The sequence below is a fragment of the Bufo gargarizans genome, chromosome 2, assembly GCF_014858855.1.
Source record: "Bufo gargarizans isolate SCDJY-AF-19 chromosome 2, ASM1485885v1, whole genome shotgun sequence".
Lineage (NCBI taxonomy): Eukaryota > Metazoa > Chordata > Amphibia > Anura > Bufonidae > Bufo > Bufo gargarizans.
Window position 1 is genome coordinate 410,958,642 of NC_058081.1, and position 17,842 is coordinate 410,976,483.

At 41.9% G+C, this 17,842-nt stretch overlaps 1 protein-coding gene across 1 annotated transcript in view; it reads right to left on the reverse strand.

The window, feature by feature from the left end:
* KCNIP1 (potassium voltage-gated channel interacting protein 1) overlaps positions 1-17,842 on the reverse strand; it is a 528,645-nt gene that overhangs the window by 74,894 nt on the left and 435,909 nt on the right. The window contains exon 7 of the mRNA XM_044277299.1: positions 12,467-12,571. Within this exon, the coding sequence (XP_044133234.1) occupies positions 12,467-12,571 (105 nt within the window). The remainder of the gene's footprint in view (positions 1-12,466; positions 12,572-17,842) is intronic.

The following is a 17,842-nucleotide window of genomic DNA, read 5'->3' on the forward strand; positions in this document are numbered from 1 at the left end:
GGATGAAATCTGAAGTGTTTCGGGCAATATTATCTGCTCATATTCAGCCAAATGCTTGAGGACTCATTGGATGGTGCTTCACAGTTCAGATAGACAATGACCCAAAGCATACTGCAAAATCAACCAAGGAGTTTTTTAAGGGAAAAAAGTGGAATGTTATGCAATGGCCAAGTCAATCACCTAACCTGAATCCGATTGAGCATGCATTTCACTTGCTGAAGACGAAACTGAAGGGAAAATGCCCCAAGAACAAGCAGGAACTGAAGACAGTTGCAGTAGAGGCCTGGCAGAGCATCACCACGGATGAAACCCAGCATCTGGTGATGTCTATGCGTTCCAGACTTCAGGCTGTAATTGACTGCAAAGGATTTGCAACCAAGTATTAAAAAGTGATAGTTTGATTTATGATTATTATTATAGTCCCATTACTTTTGGTCTCTTAACAGGTGGGAGGCACATATGCAAACTGTTGCAATTCCTACACCGTTCACTTGATTTTGATGTAAATACCCTCAAATTAAAGCTGACAGTCTGCAGTTAAAGCACATCTTGTTTGTTTCATTTGAAATCCATTGTGGTGGTGTATAGAGCCAGAAATGTTAGAATTGTGTCGATGTCCCAATATTTATGAACCTGACTGTATATCAGGGGTCAGTACAGAGATCTATCCCATCATCTATTTATTCCCAGGACTGTGACTGTTACGAGGGGACATCCTCTACGTCTGGAGGAATGAAGGTTTGCACACAAACATAGAAGAGGATTCTTTACGGTAAGAGCAGTGAGACTATGGAACTCTCTTGATATGAAAGCACAATGAAATTCCAGCACTCACGATTTTGGTAGCTAAAATCTTCGTCTTTTATTCAGGCAGTAGACATATAAACAGGACATCCACCCACAAGTGCAGCAACCTTGACGCGTTTCGAACAGAAGTTCTTAGTCGTAACAATGGTTATTTTTCAATACAATTTTTTTTTTAATAATCAGTGACTTTGTATAGATGCATGAATTTTCAATTGTGAAACACATGAGCAGTGCCTCACCTGGAAAACAAGAGGTTAAAATGTTCCCTGCCTCCTACACTCCCCCACCCCTCAGGTGAGGGGAAAGTAATTATTCTTTAGTTCAGACTGGTATAAAGGTGCCAGAGGAGACACTGCTCATTGTTACGACTAAGAACTTCTGTTCGAAACGCGTCAAGGTTGCTGCACTTGTGGGTGGATGTCCTGTTTATATGTCTACTGCCTGAATAAAAGACGAAGATTTTAGCTACCAAAATCGTGAGTGCTGGAATTTCATTGTGCTTTCATATCAAGAATATATGGGCTTGCCAGCCTTTTCCGTGCACGCAGGTGTTTGAACAATTGGGTGAGCTGGACTTTTCTTTGTGCATATGGAACTCTCTGCCTGAGGAGGTGGTTATGGTGAGTACAATAATGGAATTCAAGAGGGGCCTGGATGTATTTCTGGAGTGTAATAATATTACAGGCTAAAGCTACTAGAGAGTTGATCCAGGGAGTTATTCTGATTGCCTGATTGGAGTCGGGAAGGAATTTTTTATTCCCCTAGGGAAAATTGGCTTCTACCTCATAGTTTTTTTTTTGCCTTCCTTTGGATCTACTTGCAGAATGACAGGCCGAACTGGATAGACAAATGTCTTTTTTCGGCCTTATGTACTATGTTACTATGTTACCGCCACGGCCACAACCTCCTCAGCCTCTGATTGTTATTTTTTTTTAAATGTATTTTATCTTATTTTAAGCCATTTCCCTGTCCACATTTGTTTGCAGGGCAATTGTACTGCTCTTACACCCACTTTGGAGCCTTTTGCAGCCCTCTAGCCCTTTCTATAACTTTTTTACAGGCATTTTAGTGCCCCAAAGTTCGGGACCCTATTGACTTAAATTGTGATTATTATTCAGGGTCAAGTTTGGGTCAAGTTCGGAACCCGAATTGAACTTTGAAACAAAGTTTGGCCGAACCCCTCGAACCTGGACATCCAGCGGTCCACTGATCCCTATATATAAACTAAATACACCCCAAAACTGGTTGTATCAGACTGCAATTTCACCCCAGAAGCAAGGATGAATGGAAGTACTTATAGATAAACTAAATACACCCCAAAACTGTTTGTATCAGACAGCACTTTCACTACAGAAGCAAGGGTGAATCAATGTACTTATAGATAAAATAAATACACCCCAAAACGGTTTATAATCCAAAACAAGGAGAGACGTCCAGCTTCCCATAAAAATAGCCTTTATACTTTTTATACCTTTAAAGCGATAAAATATCCAATGATACAGTACAGACACACAGCGTCTACGCATTTTGGATCTTAAAATGTCAAGCTCACTCATGTCGTTTCTAAACACTGTCCCTAGTTCACTGGAAAATGGTGGAGACATAGCAGGCCGAGGCTTTTTATGGGGCTTTGACATCACAGGGGCTGGCTGATTGTCTGTCTTGCTGCATGCATGGCATTGTGGGTGATCCCTTGTTCCTGGGCTTCTTACCTCCTCGTTCTAACATGTGCAGCAGCCATTTTAGAAGAAATTCTGATTTGTTACCATGAAGCGCAAGGAAATTCGACTTCCGTACGAATAAATTTTTTCCTGAAATCCAGATCGAATTCTACTTTGTTAACTTCGATTCGCTTATCTCTACAAATGAGCCTCTTGGAGCAACAGAGGTGTTTCCGTTACATCTAGATGCTCCGCTCTCTCTGCAACTGCTGCGTCCTGTGCACTTTAATTGACAGAGCTGGGTGTTATGTTTTCACTGTCTCGCCCTGCAATTAAAGTGCAGAGGGCGCAGCGGTTGAAGACAGAGCAGACATTAGCCAGTTTCATAGATACAAATCTGCTAACAGATCCTTAAGCTGTCTAGACTAAGTATACACTGCTTAACTATTAGACAGTACTAGTAAATCTGCACCAGTGGTGTGCCAAAATATCGCCAGCATTTTGGCATAAAGTTGTGGTTTAAAATAAACCAGCTATATTGTAGTATAAACCTAGACTATACAGTCTAAAGATGCACCAAATGTATCCTCCAGCATCAGCTACTGTGATAAATCTAGCACACATTTTACCCGTAGGATACCAGCACCGTAGCTGTACGGCACTGGGAATTGGGTTTAAAATACCAGCGCCATAGAGCTACGGCGCTGTGTTCACCCGGTCCCTGAGAGAAATTGCTCAGTGACCGGGTGATGATGGATGCTCAGGACGGCAGGCAGCCATCTTCCCAGGGGGCATAGGGAGGTTTTTCCGCCCCCTGCAACATGGATTGCTGCTATTGGCCGATTTCTGCAGACTGACCAATCGAAGCTCCGGATCATTTTTTATTCATCCAGGAAGCTGCAAGAGGGGTGGAACATGGTATGTACAGGGTTGACTGGTGCTGAACTAGTCAGCACCTGTCTCCCCTGGGGCAGGCAGGGGACACCAGTGTTTGGCGTCCCCTGCCAGTGATGCTATTGGTTGGAACAATTCTCCAGCCAATGGCAGCGCTACAGCTGCACAGGAAAGGGCAGATCCTCCCTGCATGCAGCCATTCTAGCTGGTGACTGCATGCAGAGTGGACTTATGCCCCTCTGTGCTGTATCTGATCTGCTGGGATTTGTGGTTCCACACCACTGCGCTTTTCCTGTGATTCTACTTGCTGAAAAAAGAAGAAAGAAGCAAGAAAAAAGAAGAAAATAAGAACATCTGGAACTGCTGCAGTGACTTTTTTCCCCATTTGCATTAGTTCCAGGTCCCTAAACCACCCTCTGTTCCTGTCCCTGCCCCCCCCCCCCTCACTGTTTCCCATCCCCTATTTTTTTTTACGGATGCCAATTGGTCTGTGCGCTTTTTAGTTTTTTTTATTATTCTTTCTTTTCCAAGTAGAGCTTCAACATGCAACAAGAAGAGATGAGAGTGAGACAAAACATTTTTTGAGCATTCATACTGTTACGTCACACTGTGTGCCTTTCCTCCAGACTGAGACACACCTAAAATCCAGCAGCAGGATTAAATAGGATCCCTGGACATGAGCATGCCCCAAGTCCCGGACTGGAACCTGGGAAACAGGCACCCACCAAAAACATTGCCTGTTCCCAGTAAAAGCCTGCCCTGAACTAGCTGAACCCAGCTATTCTAACAATTTTCTGTGTCCACCAGCTAACTTAGTGGACACCTAGACTAGGACTTTTACTCCACCAAGGCCGGGCACCTTGGTGGCGCATTCCTGGTAAGCAAGCCGCTTTAGAATGCTTCCTGCAACATTCTGGGTGACACATATCTCCCCTCATAGATGACTCCTGTCACTAACTGAAATAAATCAATTTCAGTTAGTGTAAGTTTAGTGTCAGTTTAGCATTTTGCATGAACGTACCATCTGCGTGCATGCATTTTGAAACCTTAAAGCACTGTAGTGATTTTTTTATACAGTGCTTGCACACACGCACGATCTGTGTGCGTGCGTGCTGCGGAGCACCGATAAATATTTATATCAGCACATTTTTTAGTTTATTTTTTTTTCTGTGAAAAAAGACCTGCAGTTAGTGGTAGGTAGTTATATATATATATATATATATATATATATATACAGTCCTGATCAAAAGTTTAAGACCACTTGAAAAATTGCAAAAAATCTTATTTTACATTGTTGGATCTTAACAAGGTTCCAAGTAGAGCTTCAACATGCAACAAGAAGAAATGAGAGTGAGACAAAACATTTTTTTGAGCATTCAATTGATTGAAAATAACGATTAAACTGAAATAGGCTGTTTTTCAGCTGATCAAAAGTTTAGGACCACATGCCTTTAAATGGCCAAGTCTGTGCAAAGATGTGGATTCATTGTCATTTTCTGTCAGGTAGTCACACATTGTGAAGGCAAAGGCAAAAAAACTCTCCCTTTTTGAACGTGGTTGGGTTGTTGAACTGCATATGCAGGGTCTCTCACAATGCGCCATCGCTACTGAGGTGGGACGCAGTAAGACAGTCATTTGGAATTTCTTAAATGATCCTGAGGGTTATGGAACAAAAAAGTCAAGTGGAAGACCCCCAAAAATGTCATCAGCACTGAGCCGGAGGATCCAATTGGCTGTCCGTCAAGACACTGGACGATCCTCGACCCAAATTAAGGCCCTTACTGGTGCTGACTGCAACCCCATAACCATTGGACGGCATCTGAGACTGAAGGGCTTCAAAAACAAAAAACGTCTTCAAAGACCTCGTCTCCTTGAACGCCACAGAACTGCTCATTTGGACTTTGCAAGAGAGCACCAACCATGGGACATTCAAAGGTGGAAGAAAGTTTTATTCTCTGATGAGAAAAAATTTAACCTTGATGGTCCTGATGGTTTCCAACATTACTGGCATGACAAGAAGATCCCACCTGAGATGTTTTCTATGTGCCACAGTGGAGGGGGTGCCACAATATTCTGGGGTGCTTTTTCCTTCAGTGGAACAATGAAGCTTCAGGAAGTGCTGGGCGTCAAACGGCTGCTGGTTATGTCCAGATGTTGCAGAGAGCATTTCTCATGACTGAGGGCCCTCGTCTGTGTGATTTTTCAACAGGACAACGCCACAGTACACAATGCCCGCAGGACAAGGGACTTCTTCCAGGAGAATAACATCACTCTTTTGGCCCATCCTGCGTGTTCCCCTGATCTAAATCCAATTGAGAACCTTTGGGGATGGATGCCAAGGGAAGTTTACAAAAATGGACAACAGTTCAGACAGTAGATGACCTTCGTGCGGCCGTCCTCACCATTTGGAGAAATGTTCCCACTCACCTCATTGAAACACTTGCATCAAGCATGCCGAAACAAATATTTGAAGTGATAAACAATAACGGCGGAGCTACTCATTACTGAGTTCATGTTTGGAAGTTAGATTTCTGTTTTGGGGGGGTTTATATATTTTTTTGGAGGTGTGGTCCTAAACTTTTGATCAGCTGAAAAACAGCCTGTTTCAGTTTATTCGTTGTTTTCATTAAATTGAATGCTCAAAAAATGTTTTGTCTCACTCCCATTTCTTCTTGTTGCATGTTGAAGCTCTACTTGGAACCTTTTTAAGCTCCAGCCATGCTAAATATCATTTTTTTGCCATTTTTCAAGTGGTCTTAAACTTTTGATCAGGACTGTATATATATATCAATTTCAGTTAGTGTCAGTTTAGCATTTTGCATGAACACACCATCTGCGTGCATGCATTTTGAAACCACTGAGCACCGATCAGTAGTGTCCATTACTGATCGCGCCTGCTCATTTTTCACTGCTTTTTTTTGTGTGCAGAAGATACTTTTTTTTGTTCACAATTGCAATATTTTTTCTCCTTTTCTCCTTCTCCCTTTTTTCTCCTAAATTTAATTTCCAATTTATTACAAGCTGCTTCACGTGTGAAAACACTTCATACACACCCCACACTAAATAAAGTTTTACATATTTCACACGTTACACCCCAATAAAATAAAAATGGCCCATCCATTCCAACAAGTTTACTCAGCTGAAGGAGCATACGCCATGCTTGCTTCTGATACTGAGTCAGCCAGTGAGGGAGAAGAGAATGCCACATTCCTCTACTCCTCTACACCCTCCTCCTCATCATCATCCGGTGATGAGGGACCCTCTAGAAGGCGCCCCAGGGTAGCAGTGGAGACAGCCCCCCAGAGTGACCCCATATGGACCCCACCCCCTGAGGATCATCAGCCCCAAATTCCTGAGTTTGTGGGCAGCTCAGAAATTCTGATAGATTGTTCGGGCTTCACAGAAATTGCATTTTTTTAAATATTTTTCTCTGAAGATTTAATAAATTTGATGGTAACCCAAACAAATGTATACGCCCCAGCAATTTATTTCCCAGAACCCCACAACACCATACGCTAGACCCAAGGTTGGACCCCAGTAAATGCAGCAGAGATGATGACCTTTTGGGGGCTCTTGCTGCATATGGGCTTAGTAAAGAAAACCAAAGGTTAATCAGTATTGGAGTGCGGATGTCTTGTACCACACTCCAATTTACAGTAATGCCATTTTTGCATTACAACCATAATGCACAGTGCCCACCCCAGAAGGACCCCGCATTTGACCATCTGTTAAAAATTAAGCCCTTCCTTGACCACTTCAACGTAAAGTGCTCAGAAGTGTACACACCAGAACAAAATGTCTGCATAGACGAATCCCTATTACTTTTCAAAGGGTGGGTGAGATTCCACCAGTACATGCCCAGCAAGCGGGCAAGGTATGGCATAAAAATGTGAGAGTAGTCTGTGAGAGTAGCTCTGGGTACACTCACAAGTTCCAGGTTTACGAAAGGAGGGACACCTGGATTGAACCCCCAGAATGCCCCCCTGTCCTAGGAGTTAGTGGGAAGATAGTGTGGGTTTACTGCACCCACTGCTGGATAAGGGTTACCATCTCTACGTGGATAATTACTACACCAGTCTACCACTGTTCCAGTCCCTAGCTTCCAGCGGTACTGTGGAGTGTGGCACAGTACGCTAAAATCTGAGAGGACTTTTTAGATCCCTGGTAGGGCAACCACTAAGAAAAGGAGAAAGCCATGCTCTCCTCAATCAGAACACGTTGGCGGTTAAGTACAAGGACAAGAAGAATGTCCTTTTACTGACCACCATTCACAGTAACACAAGCTCCTCTGCCGCTGTATGAAGTACCACAACCACTGTCCCCAAGCCAGACTGCATCCTGGACTACAATAAACACATGGGGGGTTGATTTTTCAGATCACGTTCTGAAGCCCTACAATGCCACATGAAAAACAAAAGTGTGGTACAAAAAGCTGGCCGTACACATTTTACAGATGACGCTGTACAATGCGTTCTAGCTATTTAGATCTAGAGGCATAGGCGTGTGCAGCCTATTGCATTAGGGTGTGCACCCTAAAGCACAAACACACACACCATATGTATATATGTATATATATATATATATATATATATATATATACAGTTGCAAGAAAAAGTATGTGAACCCTTTGGAATGATATGGATTTCTGCACAAATTGGTCATAACAATAGACAATCACAGTCTGCTAACTAATAACACACAAAGAATTAAATGTTACCATGTTTTTATTGAACACACCATGTAAACATTGACAGTGCAGGTGGAAAAAGTATGTGAACCTTTGGATTTAATAACTGGTTGAACCTCCTTTGGCAGCAATAACTTCAACGAAATGTTTCCTGTAGTTGCAGATCAGACGTGCATAACGGTCAGGAGTAATTCTTGCCATTCTTGGGATGTCTGGTGTGAATCGCTTTCTTGAGGTCATGCCACTGCATCTTAATCGGGTTGAGGTCAGGACTCTGACTGGGCCACTCCAGAAGGTGTATTTTCTTCTGTTTAAGCCATTCTGTTGTTGATTTATTTCTAAGCTTTGGGTCATTGTCCTGTTGCAACACTCATCTTCTGTTGAGCTTCAGCTGGTGGACAGATGGCCTTAAGTTCTTCTGCAAAATGTCTTGATAAACTTGGGAATTCATTTTTCCTTCGATGATAGCAATCTGTCCTGGCCCTGACGCAGCAAAGCAGCCCCAAACCATGATGCCCCCACCACTATACTTCACAGTTGGGATGAGGTTTTGATGTTGGTGTGCTGTGCCTCTTTTTCTCCACACATAGTGCTGTGTGTTTCCTCCAAACAACTCAACTTTGGTTTCATCTGTCCACAGAATATTTTGCCAGTACTGCTGTGGAACATCCAGGTGCTCTTGTGCAAACTGTAAACGTGCAGCAATGGTTTTTTTGGACAGCAGTGGCTTCCTCTGTTGTATCCTCACATGAAATCCATTCTTGTTTAGTGTTTTACGTATTGTAGATTCGCTAACAGGGATGTTAACATATGCCAGAAACTTTTGTAAGTCTTTAGCTGACACTCTAGGATTCTTCTTCACCTCATTGAGCAGTCTGCACTGTGCTCTTGCATTCATCTTTACAGGACGGCCAATCCTTTGGAGAGTAGCAGCAGTGCTGAACTTTCTCCATTTATAGACAATTTGTCTTATCGTGGACTGATGAACAGCAAGGCTTTTGGAGATACTTTTATAACCCTTTTTCAGCTTTATGCAAGTCAACAATTCTTAATCGTAGGTCTTCTGAGAGCTCTTTTGTGCGAGGCATCATTCACATCAGGCAATGCTTCCTGTGAAAAGCGAGCCCAGAACTGGTGTGTGTTTTTTATAGGGCAGGGCAGCTGTAACCAACACCTCCAATCTCATCTCATTGATTGGACTCCAGTTGGCTGACACCTCACTCCAATTAGCTCTTGGAGATATCATTAGTCTAGGGGTTCACATACTTTTTCCACCTGCACTGTGAATGTTTACATGGTGTGTTCAATAAAAACATTTAATTCTTTGTGTGTTATTAGTTTAAGCAGACTCTGATTGTCTATAGTTGTGACTTAGATGAACATCAGATCACATTTTACGACCAATTTATGCAGAAATCCATATAATTCCAAAGGGTTCACATACTTTTTCTTGCAACTGTATCTATAGCCTTTATGCCTCATTAGCCCCTATTATAAGCCCTTATGCCTCATTAGCCCCCATTATGCGTCTCATTAGCCCCCATTATGCGTCTTATTAGCCCCCATTATGCCTCTCATTAGCCCTCATATGCCTCACTAACCCCAATTATGCCTCTCATTAGCCCTCATATGCCTCATTAGCACCCATTATGCCTCTCATTAGCCACCCATTATGCCTCTTATTAGCCCCCATTATGCTTCTCATTAGCCCCCATTATGCCTCTCATTAGCCTCCATTATGCCTCTCATTAGCCCCCATTATGCACCCAGCAGCCTAATTTTTTATAAAATAAAAAAACACTTACCTCACTGCTCCTGGACAGCCGAGAGCCAGGAAGCGGTAAGTACAGAGCGTTCACCGCTTCCTGGTCCTCCGGTACTAATGAGCGCTCATTAGTATTTGCCAGCCAGCGAGTTTAAGAGGCAGCTGTTGGAGGTGACATAATCTCAATTTTGAGGTTTGATTAGGGTGTGCCCAGGCACACCTGGCACACTCCGTGCACACGCCTATGTCTAGAGGCCATCCAAAAACATTCCTACAATTTCAAGAAGTGGTGATAAAGGCTCTAATTTTTTCAAACCAAGCAATAAAAGTAAAAATAAATTCCCAGTACTTCTGTAAGTTACCCTGCCCGAGTTGTACCAGGGCAACATTTCCCTGGTGAAGTCCCCCAAACAGCGAGAAAGTGAAGGACCCAAAAAAGATGCAGTGTGTGTTCCAAAAGGGGGATAAGGAAAAATACCATTCACCATTGCGAAACTTGCCCTGAAAAACCTGGCCATTGCATCAAGGATTGTTTCAGAATCTATCACTCATCCATGGAATAATTTCATCCTTGATGTACCATGTAATTTTACCACCTTATAACTGATTTTGTCCACAGAGCTTAAATATCCACTTTTCACCAACCACTACATATTCATTTCTGTAATACAACTGTTTGGTCAAAGGTGACCACTTAAAATGTTTGTACTGGGGGTTCTCTTTCCAAAATGGGGTCACTTCTTGGGGTTTTTTATTTCTAGGGACCTCAGGAATATTTTAACATGCGACATGGCACCTAAAATCCATGTCTGTTTATTCAAGCCTACAAAAAACATATTTTGCACTTTGCTTCTAGAGTCCAGCTATGCGCCCATACGGCAGGCTACAAGCACATATGGGGTGTTGCCGTATTCAGGTGGGAATGGGTAGCAAAATGTGGGTGCATTTTGTCCTGTTACCCCTTCTGAAAGTGAAAAATGTGGGTGTAAACAACTTTTATGGAAAAAAAAATAATTTTTCATTTTCACAGCCAAGTATTTCCTAATTCTGTGAAACGCCTGATTGGTGATTGGTGGAAAATTCACAAGTGTGAAGCTAGACCATTTTAGTGAAACAACTGGGGCTGTGAGTGTCCGGAACCTTGCATTGCGCAGGTGCCCGGTACTGCTAACAACCAGAGATCACACGTGGAACAGTCAGTGTCCGGAAAGCCGCACTGCGCAGGCACGCAGTGTTATTAGTAACCGGAGACTATTCGTGGAGCGGCCGATACCTGGACTGTATGCCAACAGACGTCACCGTGTAGATACTATCAACATCAGGCACGAAGCGCACAAGCGCTATAAAAGAAAACTACCCATTACACTACAAAGACGGCAAAGCGACTGGACACGTAAGTGGACTTGCGCTCCATCACTGTTTATCATTTAACGCAACTATCAGTGTGAATTGACACTGGACACTCACATATGCCCCATAGAACATTCCACCATCCTGTTGAAAATACATCAATTAAGAAAATTTAAATGAAAACAACATAGGGCTGCAGTCCAAATATTATAGAGTAAGCTGCGAGTGCTCCGCAGCTTAATAGAAAGGAGGGACCGTGACTATTATAATTTTATTGCTATTTTAGATTCATAATTGTATTTTGATTTTATACTGCTATTTAGTGTGCTCATGTCAGCACACCAGAGTGCATATCTTTATGTATGATTGGCCAATATCTGGCATAATTTTATAGGTTGGGTTTAAATTTGATGTAATTGACTTCTTGTGAGCTGGTCATCTTTTTGTATATTTATTGTCTAGCTATTGGATGGTAGCAGGCCGTGCTCTATTTTGGTGAGCTTTCCATAACTATTTTTTTATGTGGGGAATGTTGACTGATAACTATTTTATAAGGTATTATTATCTGTCTTAAAAGGAGAGAAATAAAAATTTTGAAAATTGAGAATTTTTCCAAATTTTTGGTAAATTTAGGATTTTTCATAAATAAAGGTGTAATATATTGACTCAGATTTATGACTGTCATGAAGTACAATGTGTCATGAGAAAACAATCTCAGAACGGCTTGAATAAGTACTGAAAGGGTTAACCTTCTACACTGGCCAACTAGGCAGGCGATCACTGAGAGCAAATTGGTCATTCCAGATAGTTGCCTCATCGTTGGAGAATGTGAGAGCAGCATATACGTACATAAAGCAATCACCTCCTCTGCATAGGGACAATCAATCACCACTGCAATAGCTCATCCACATACAGATTCAAGGTTTGCGGGTTACACAGGATGATTATGGGTGCCACATTAACAATGCTTTCACTTGGTGATCTGTGCTACATTTATACGTATCAATTATCAGGAATGAGCATTAATAAGAACTTCATTCCCAATAATCGTCCCATGTAAAATTAGAAAGTCTGCCCCTTTGTGTGTGTTGTGAACTCAAAGATGCACATTTTCTGATCAAAATGGAGGAGAATTCTGGCTCAGATCGATTGTTCTGAGTTCATAGTTATCCACTGAGGATGAATATACAGTATATTAAAGATACTATTACGGTTTCATGTTAAATGAGATTGGATTGCATGTCTTTTGTCACTTGACTACAATTCATTAATAACATTCAATAAAAGGAATTATATAGTAACCTGAAAAAATAATTCCACGTGTTGCTTGGGGGCATCTTCTTTGAGTACAGGGTAGGTATATTTACCCATCATGTCATATATGGCCTTAACTATATCCATCATTTCCTGTTTGAAAGAGACAGAGAAGAATTATTTATATGCAAATAGAAAGCAATTTTTTTTCTGCTCACCTGCCAAAACAAAGTGGTCTGTGGTCAAATGCACAGATCTCATGGCTGGCTCCCAAGAAGTATCCATTTGTAATGTCAAAAAAGTTCAGCCCAGCAGTTCAAAATACAATTCGTTATTATACATATACAGGTCCTTCTAAAAAAATTAGCATATTGTGATGAAGTTCATTATTTTCTGTAATGCACTGATAAACATTAGACTTTCATATATTTTAGATTCATTACACACCAACTGAAGTAGTTCAAGCCTTTTATTGTTTTAATATTGATGATTTTGGCATACAGCTCATGAAAACCCAAAATTCCTATCTAAAAAAATTAGAAAAGGTCATGAAAAGGTTCTCTAAACGAGCTATTAACCTAATTATCTGAATCAACTAATTAACTCTAAACACCTGCAAAATATTCCTGAGGCTTTTAAAAACTCCCAGCCTGGTTAATTACTCAAAACCGCAATCATGGGTAAGACTGCCGACCTGACTGCTGTCCAGAAGGCCATCATTGACACCCTCAAGCAAGAGGGTAAGACACAGAAAGAAATTTCTGAACGAATATGCTGTTCCCAGAGTGCTGTATCAAGGCACCTCAGTGGGAAGTCTGTGGGAAGGAAAAAGTGTGGCAGAAAATGCTGTACAACGAGAAGAGGTGACCGGACCCTGAGGAAGATTGTGGAGAAGGACCGATTCCAGACCTTGGGGGACCTGCGGAAGCAGTGGACTGAGTCTAGAGTAGAAACATCCAGAGCCACTGTGTACAGGCGTGTGCAGGAAATGGGCTACAGGTGCCGCATTCCCCATGTCAAGCCACTTTTGAACCAGAAACAGCGGCAGAAGCGCCTGACCTGGGCTACAGAGAAGCAGCACTGGACTGTTGCATGTCATTCGGAAATCAAGGTGCCAGAGTCTGGAGGAAGACTGGGGAGAGGGAAATGCCAAAATGCCTGAAGTCCAGTGTCAAGTACTCACAGTCAGTGATGGTCTGGGGTGCCATGTCAGCTGCTGGTGTTGGTCCACTGTGTTTTATCAAGGGCAGGGTCAATGCAGCTAGCTATCAGGAGATTTTGAAGCACTTCATGCTTCCATCTGCTGAAAAGCTTTATGGAGATGAAGATTTTATTTTTCAGCACGACCTGGCACCTGCTCACAGTGCCAAAACCACTGGTAAATGGTTTACTGACCATGGTATTACTGTGCTCAATTGGCCTGCCAACTCTCCTGACCTGAACCCCATAGAGAATCTGTGGGATATTGGGAAGAGAAAGTTGAGAGACGCAAGACCCAACACTCTGGATGAGCTTAAAGGGAACCTGTCACCGGGATTTTGCGTATAGAGCTGAGGACATGGCTTGCTAGATGGCATCTAGCACATCCGCAATACCCAGTCCCCATAGCTCTTTGTGCTTTTATTGTGTAAAAAAAACTATTTGATACATATGCAAATTAACCTGAGATGAGTCCTGTCCCTGAGATGAGTCAGGGACAGGACTCATCTCAGGTTAATTTGCATATGTATCAAATAGTTTTTTTTACACAATAAAAGCACACAGAGCTATGGGGACTAGGTATTGTGGATGTGCTAGAGGACATCTAGCAACCCATGTCCTCAGCTCTATACACAAAATCCCGGTGACAGGTTCCCTTTAAGGCCGCTATCGAAGCATCCTGGGCCTCCATAACACCTCAGCAGTGCCACAGGCTGATTGCCTCCATGCCACGCCGCATTGAAGCAGTCATTTCTGCAAAAGGATTCCCGACCAAGTATTGAGTGCATAACTGAACATAATTATTTGAAGGTTGACTTTTTTGGGATTAAAAACACTTTTCTTTTATTGGTCGGATGAAATATGCTAATTTTTTTAGATAGGAAATTTGGGTTTTCATGAGCTGTATGCCAAAATCATCAATATTAAAACAATAAAAGGCTTGAACTACTTCAGTTGGTGTGTAATGAATCTAAAATATATGAAAGTCTAATGTTTATCAGTACATTACAGAAAATAATGAACTTTATCACAATATGCTAATTTTTTTTAGAAGGACCTGTAGTAGGACACCCAAAAATTTTGAAAACCAAAAACTGATTGCGCATTTCGGGTGTATAAGCACCCTTAGGCCTTAGGTTCACATTTCTGTTTCAGTGTCACATCCGTGAAAAAAAGCGTACGCGTTTCATCCGTGAAGCTGTCCGTGAAGGATCTGTGGTTGGTCCGTGTGTCTGTTTTTACCATCCATGTGTCATCCGTAATTCACTGACGTTGCTTAGCTGAAAATTAAATTTCAAACAATCTCCTATTAGTCTTCAGTGAAAAACGGACGCAACACGGATGTGTGTCAGTGATTTTCACGGACCCATAGACTTCAATGGGCATGCTTGGTCTGCATCACGGATCAAGGTAGTGCTTGTCCTCATGATTTTTTTACTGACCCACAGTCGATAAAAAAATTATGAAATGTGAACAGACACATTTAAATCAATGGGTATGTGTATTGTCCGCAGAAAATGCAGATAGCACATGTCAGTGAAAAACGGAAATGTGAATGAAGCCTTAGGGGTGGGTCAGTAAAAAAAATCGTGACATGCACTACTTTGATCCGTGATGTGGACCAAGCACGCCCATTGAAGTCTATGGGTCCGTAAAAAAATCACCGACACACATCCGTGTTGTGTCTATGTTGCGGATGTTTTTCACTGAAGACTAATAGGAGATTCTTTGGAAATTAATTTTCAGCTAAGCAACGTCAGTGAATTTTGGATGACACACGGATGGTGAAAACTGACATGCGGACCAACCACGGATCCTTCACAGACAGCTTCATAGATGAAACACATACGCTTTTTTTCACGGACGTGACACTGACACGGAAATGTGAATGAGGCATTAGTCATAGCATAAAAATTACTGCACTCCAATATTTTTCTAATATCAATGCAAACAGGGAGAGGGGTGTTTCCACATGAGACAGGAGGTACGTTGAGGATACACAGGTTTATGCAATCCAGTAATTGGCCCATACCTATAATAATACAACACCTGATGAAGGGACTGGTGATGTCTTGAAAGCTCGCTATGTAACAGCATTACTTCTATTTTTGTTAGCCATTAAAAGGTATCAAACCTGCAATACTCATTTTGTTTCTCTTAATGAGAGCACTAAACTAGTTTTCTATTGGCTAACAAGGTACCAGACTTTTTCCTTTTTCTTATAATAATAATACTAATACATGCATGCATTATGTAAATACATTATAAACATAAGACAAATCTGTTTTGTAGGAAAAGATTCAGTAAAACCTGCAATTTATTCATTTGTATCTCTGCTTTTTGTACCTCCTGTGAACAGCACTGGTACAGGAGGGAGGAGTTATCAGTGATTGATGGCATTGGTGTATAAGTGTGTATATATAACGAGATAGCTCTCAGTCACTGATAACACCTCCCTCCCATACAGTGCCGTACCTACCATATAGGCAGACCACACAGCTGCTATGGAGCCCGTGAGGAAGAGGGGCCCGCAGTGGAGGAGAGGCCCCGCCCTCTAATTGCTCCTGTCTATCTTTCTAAAGCTAAAGGACCTTTGATGATGTCATCGCAGGTCCTGTAAGGGAACTGCACAGTGTAAAATGTAGATCGCAGGTTAAAACAGTGCATCTGCCAGGACCTGTGATGACATAATCTTCAAAATCACAGGTCCTGCAGGATCTAGCAAAGGAACTGCACCAAAAATGGCATCATCACAGATCCTTCAACCACTAACAGCAAGTATTAGAAGTTTACCCCCCCATGCCCTGTTTATCCATTGCTCACTAATGTATTATACTTCAGACAGTTACAATGACAACTACCTCATGTACCTCACACAGTGACCATATGTATAACTGACCACGTATTTCTGTAAACACTGCATCTATGCATCTACTGTATTATACATTGTATGTCTCACATCAATACACTGCTCTGTATGTATATATACAGTATATACAGTGGAATGCGAAAGTGTGGGCAACCTTGTTATTCGTCATGATTTTCCTATATAAATCGTTGGTTGTTGCGATAAAAAAATGTCAGTTAAATATATCATATAGGAGACACACACAGTGATATTTGAGAAGTGAAATGTAGTTTATTGGATTTACAGAAAGTGTGCTATAATTGTTTAAACAAAATTAGGCAGGTGCATATATTTGGGCACCACAAAAAAGAAATTAAATCAATATTTAGTAGATCCTCCTTTTGCAGAAATTACAGCCTCTAAGTGCTTCCTATAGGTTCCAATGAGAGTCTGGATTCTGGTTGAAGGTATTTTGGACCATTCCTCTTTACAAAACATCTTGAGTTCATTCAGGTTTGATGGCTTCCGAGCATCGACAGCTCTCTTTAAGTCACACCACAGATTTTCAATTATATTCAGGTCTGGGGACTGAGATGGCCATTCCAGAACGTTGTACTTGTTCTTCTGCATAAATGCCTTAGTGGATTTTGAGCAGTGTTTAGGGTCGTTGTCTTGTTGAAAGATCCAGCCCCAACGCAGCTTCAGCTTTGTCACTGATTCCTGGACATTGGTCTTCAGACTCTGCTGATAGTGAGTGGAATCCCTGCGTCCCTCAACTTTGACAAGGTTCCCAGTCCCTGCACTGGCCACACAGCCCCACAGCATGATGGAACCACCACCATATTTTACTGTAGGTAGCAGGTGTTTTTCTTGGAATGCTGTGTTCTTTTTCCTCCATGCATAATGCCCCTTGTTATGGCCAAATAACTCAATTTTAGTTTCATCAGTCCACAGCACCTTATTCCAAAATGAAGCTGGCTTGTCCAAATGTGCTTTAGCCCACCTCAAGCGGCAATTTTTTGTGCTGTGGGCGGAGAAAAGGCTTCCTCTGCATCACTCTAGCATACAGCATCTCCTTGTGTAAAGTGCGCCAAATGGTTGAACGATGCACAGTGACTCCATCTGCAGCAAGATGATGTTGTAGGTCTTTGGTGCTGGTCTGTGGGTTGATTCTGACTGTTCTCACCATTCGTCGCTTCTGTCTATCCGAGACTTTTCTTGGTCTGCCACTTTGAGCCTTAACTTGAACTGAGCCATTTCCTCAATATGTTCCTAACTGTGGAAACAGACAGCTGAAATCTCTGAGACAGCTTTCTGTATCCTTCCCCTGAACCATGATGTTGAACAATCTTTGTCTTCAGGTCATTTGAGAGTTG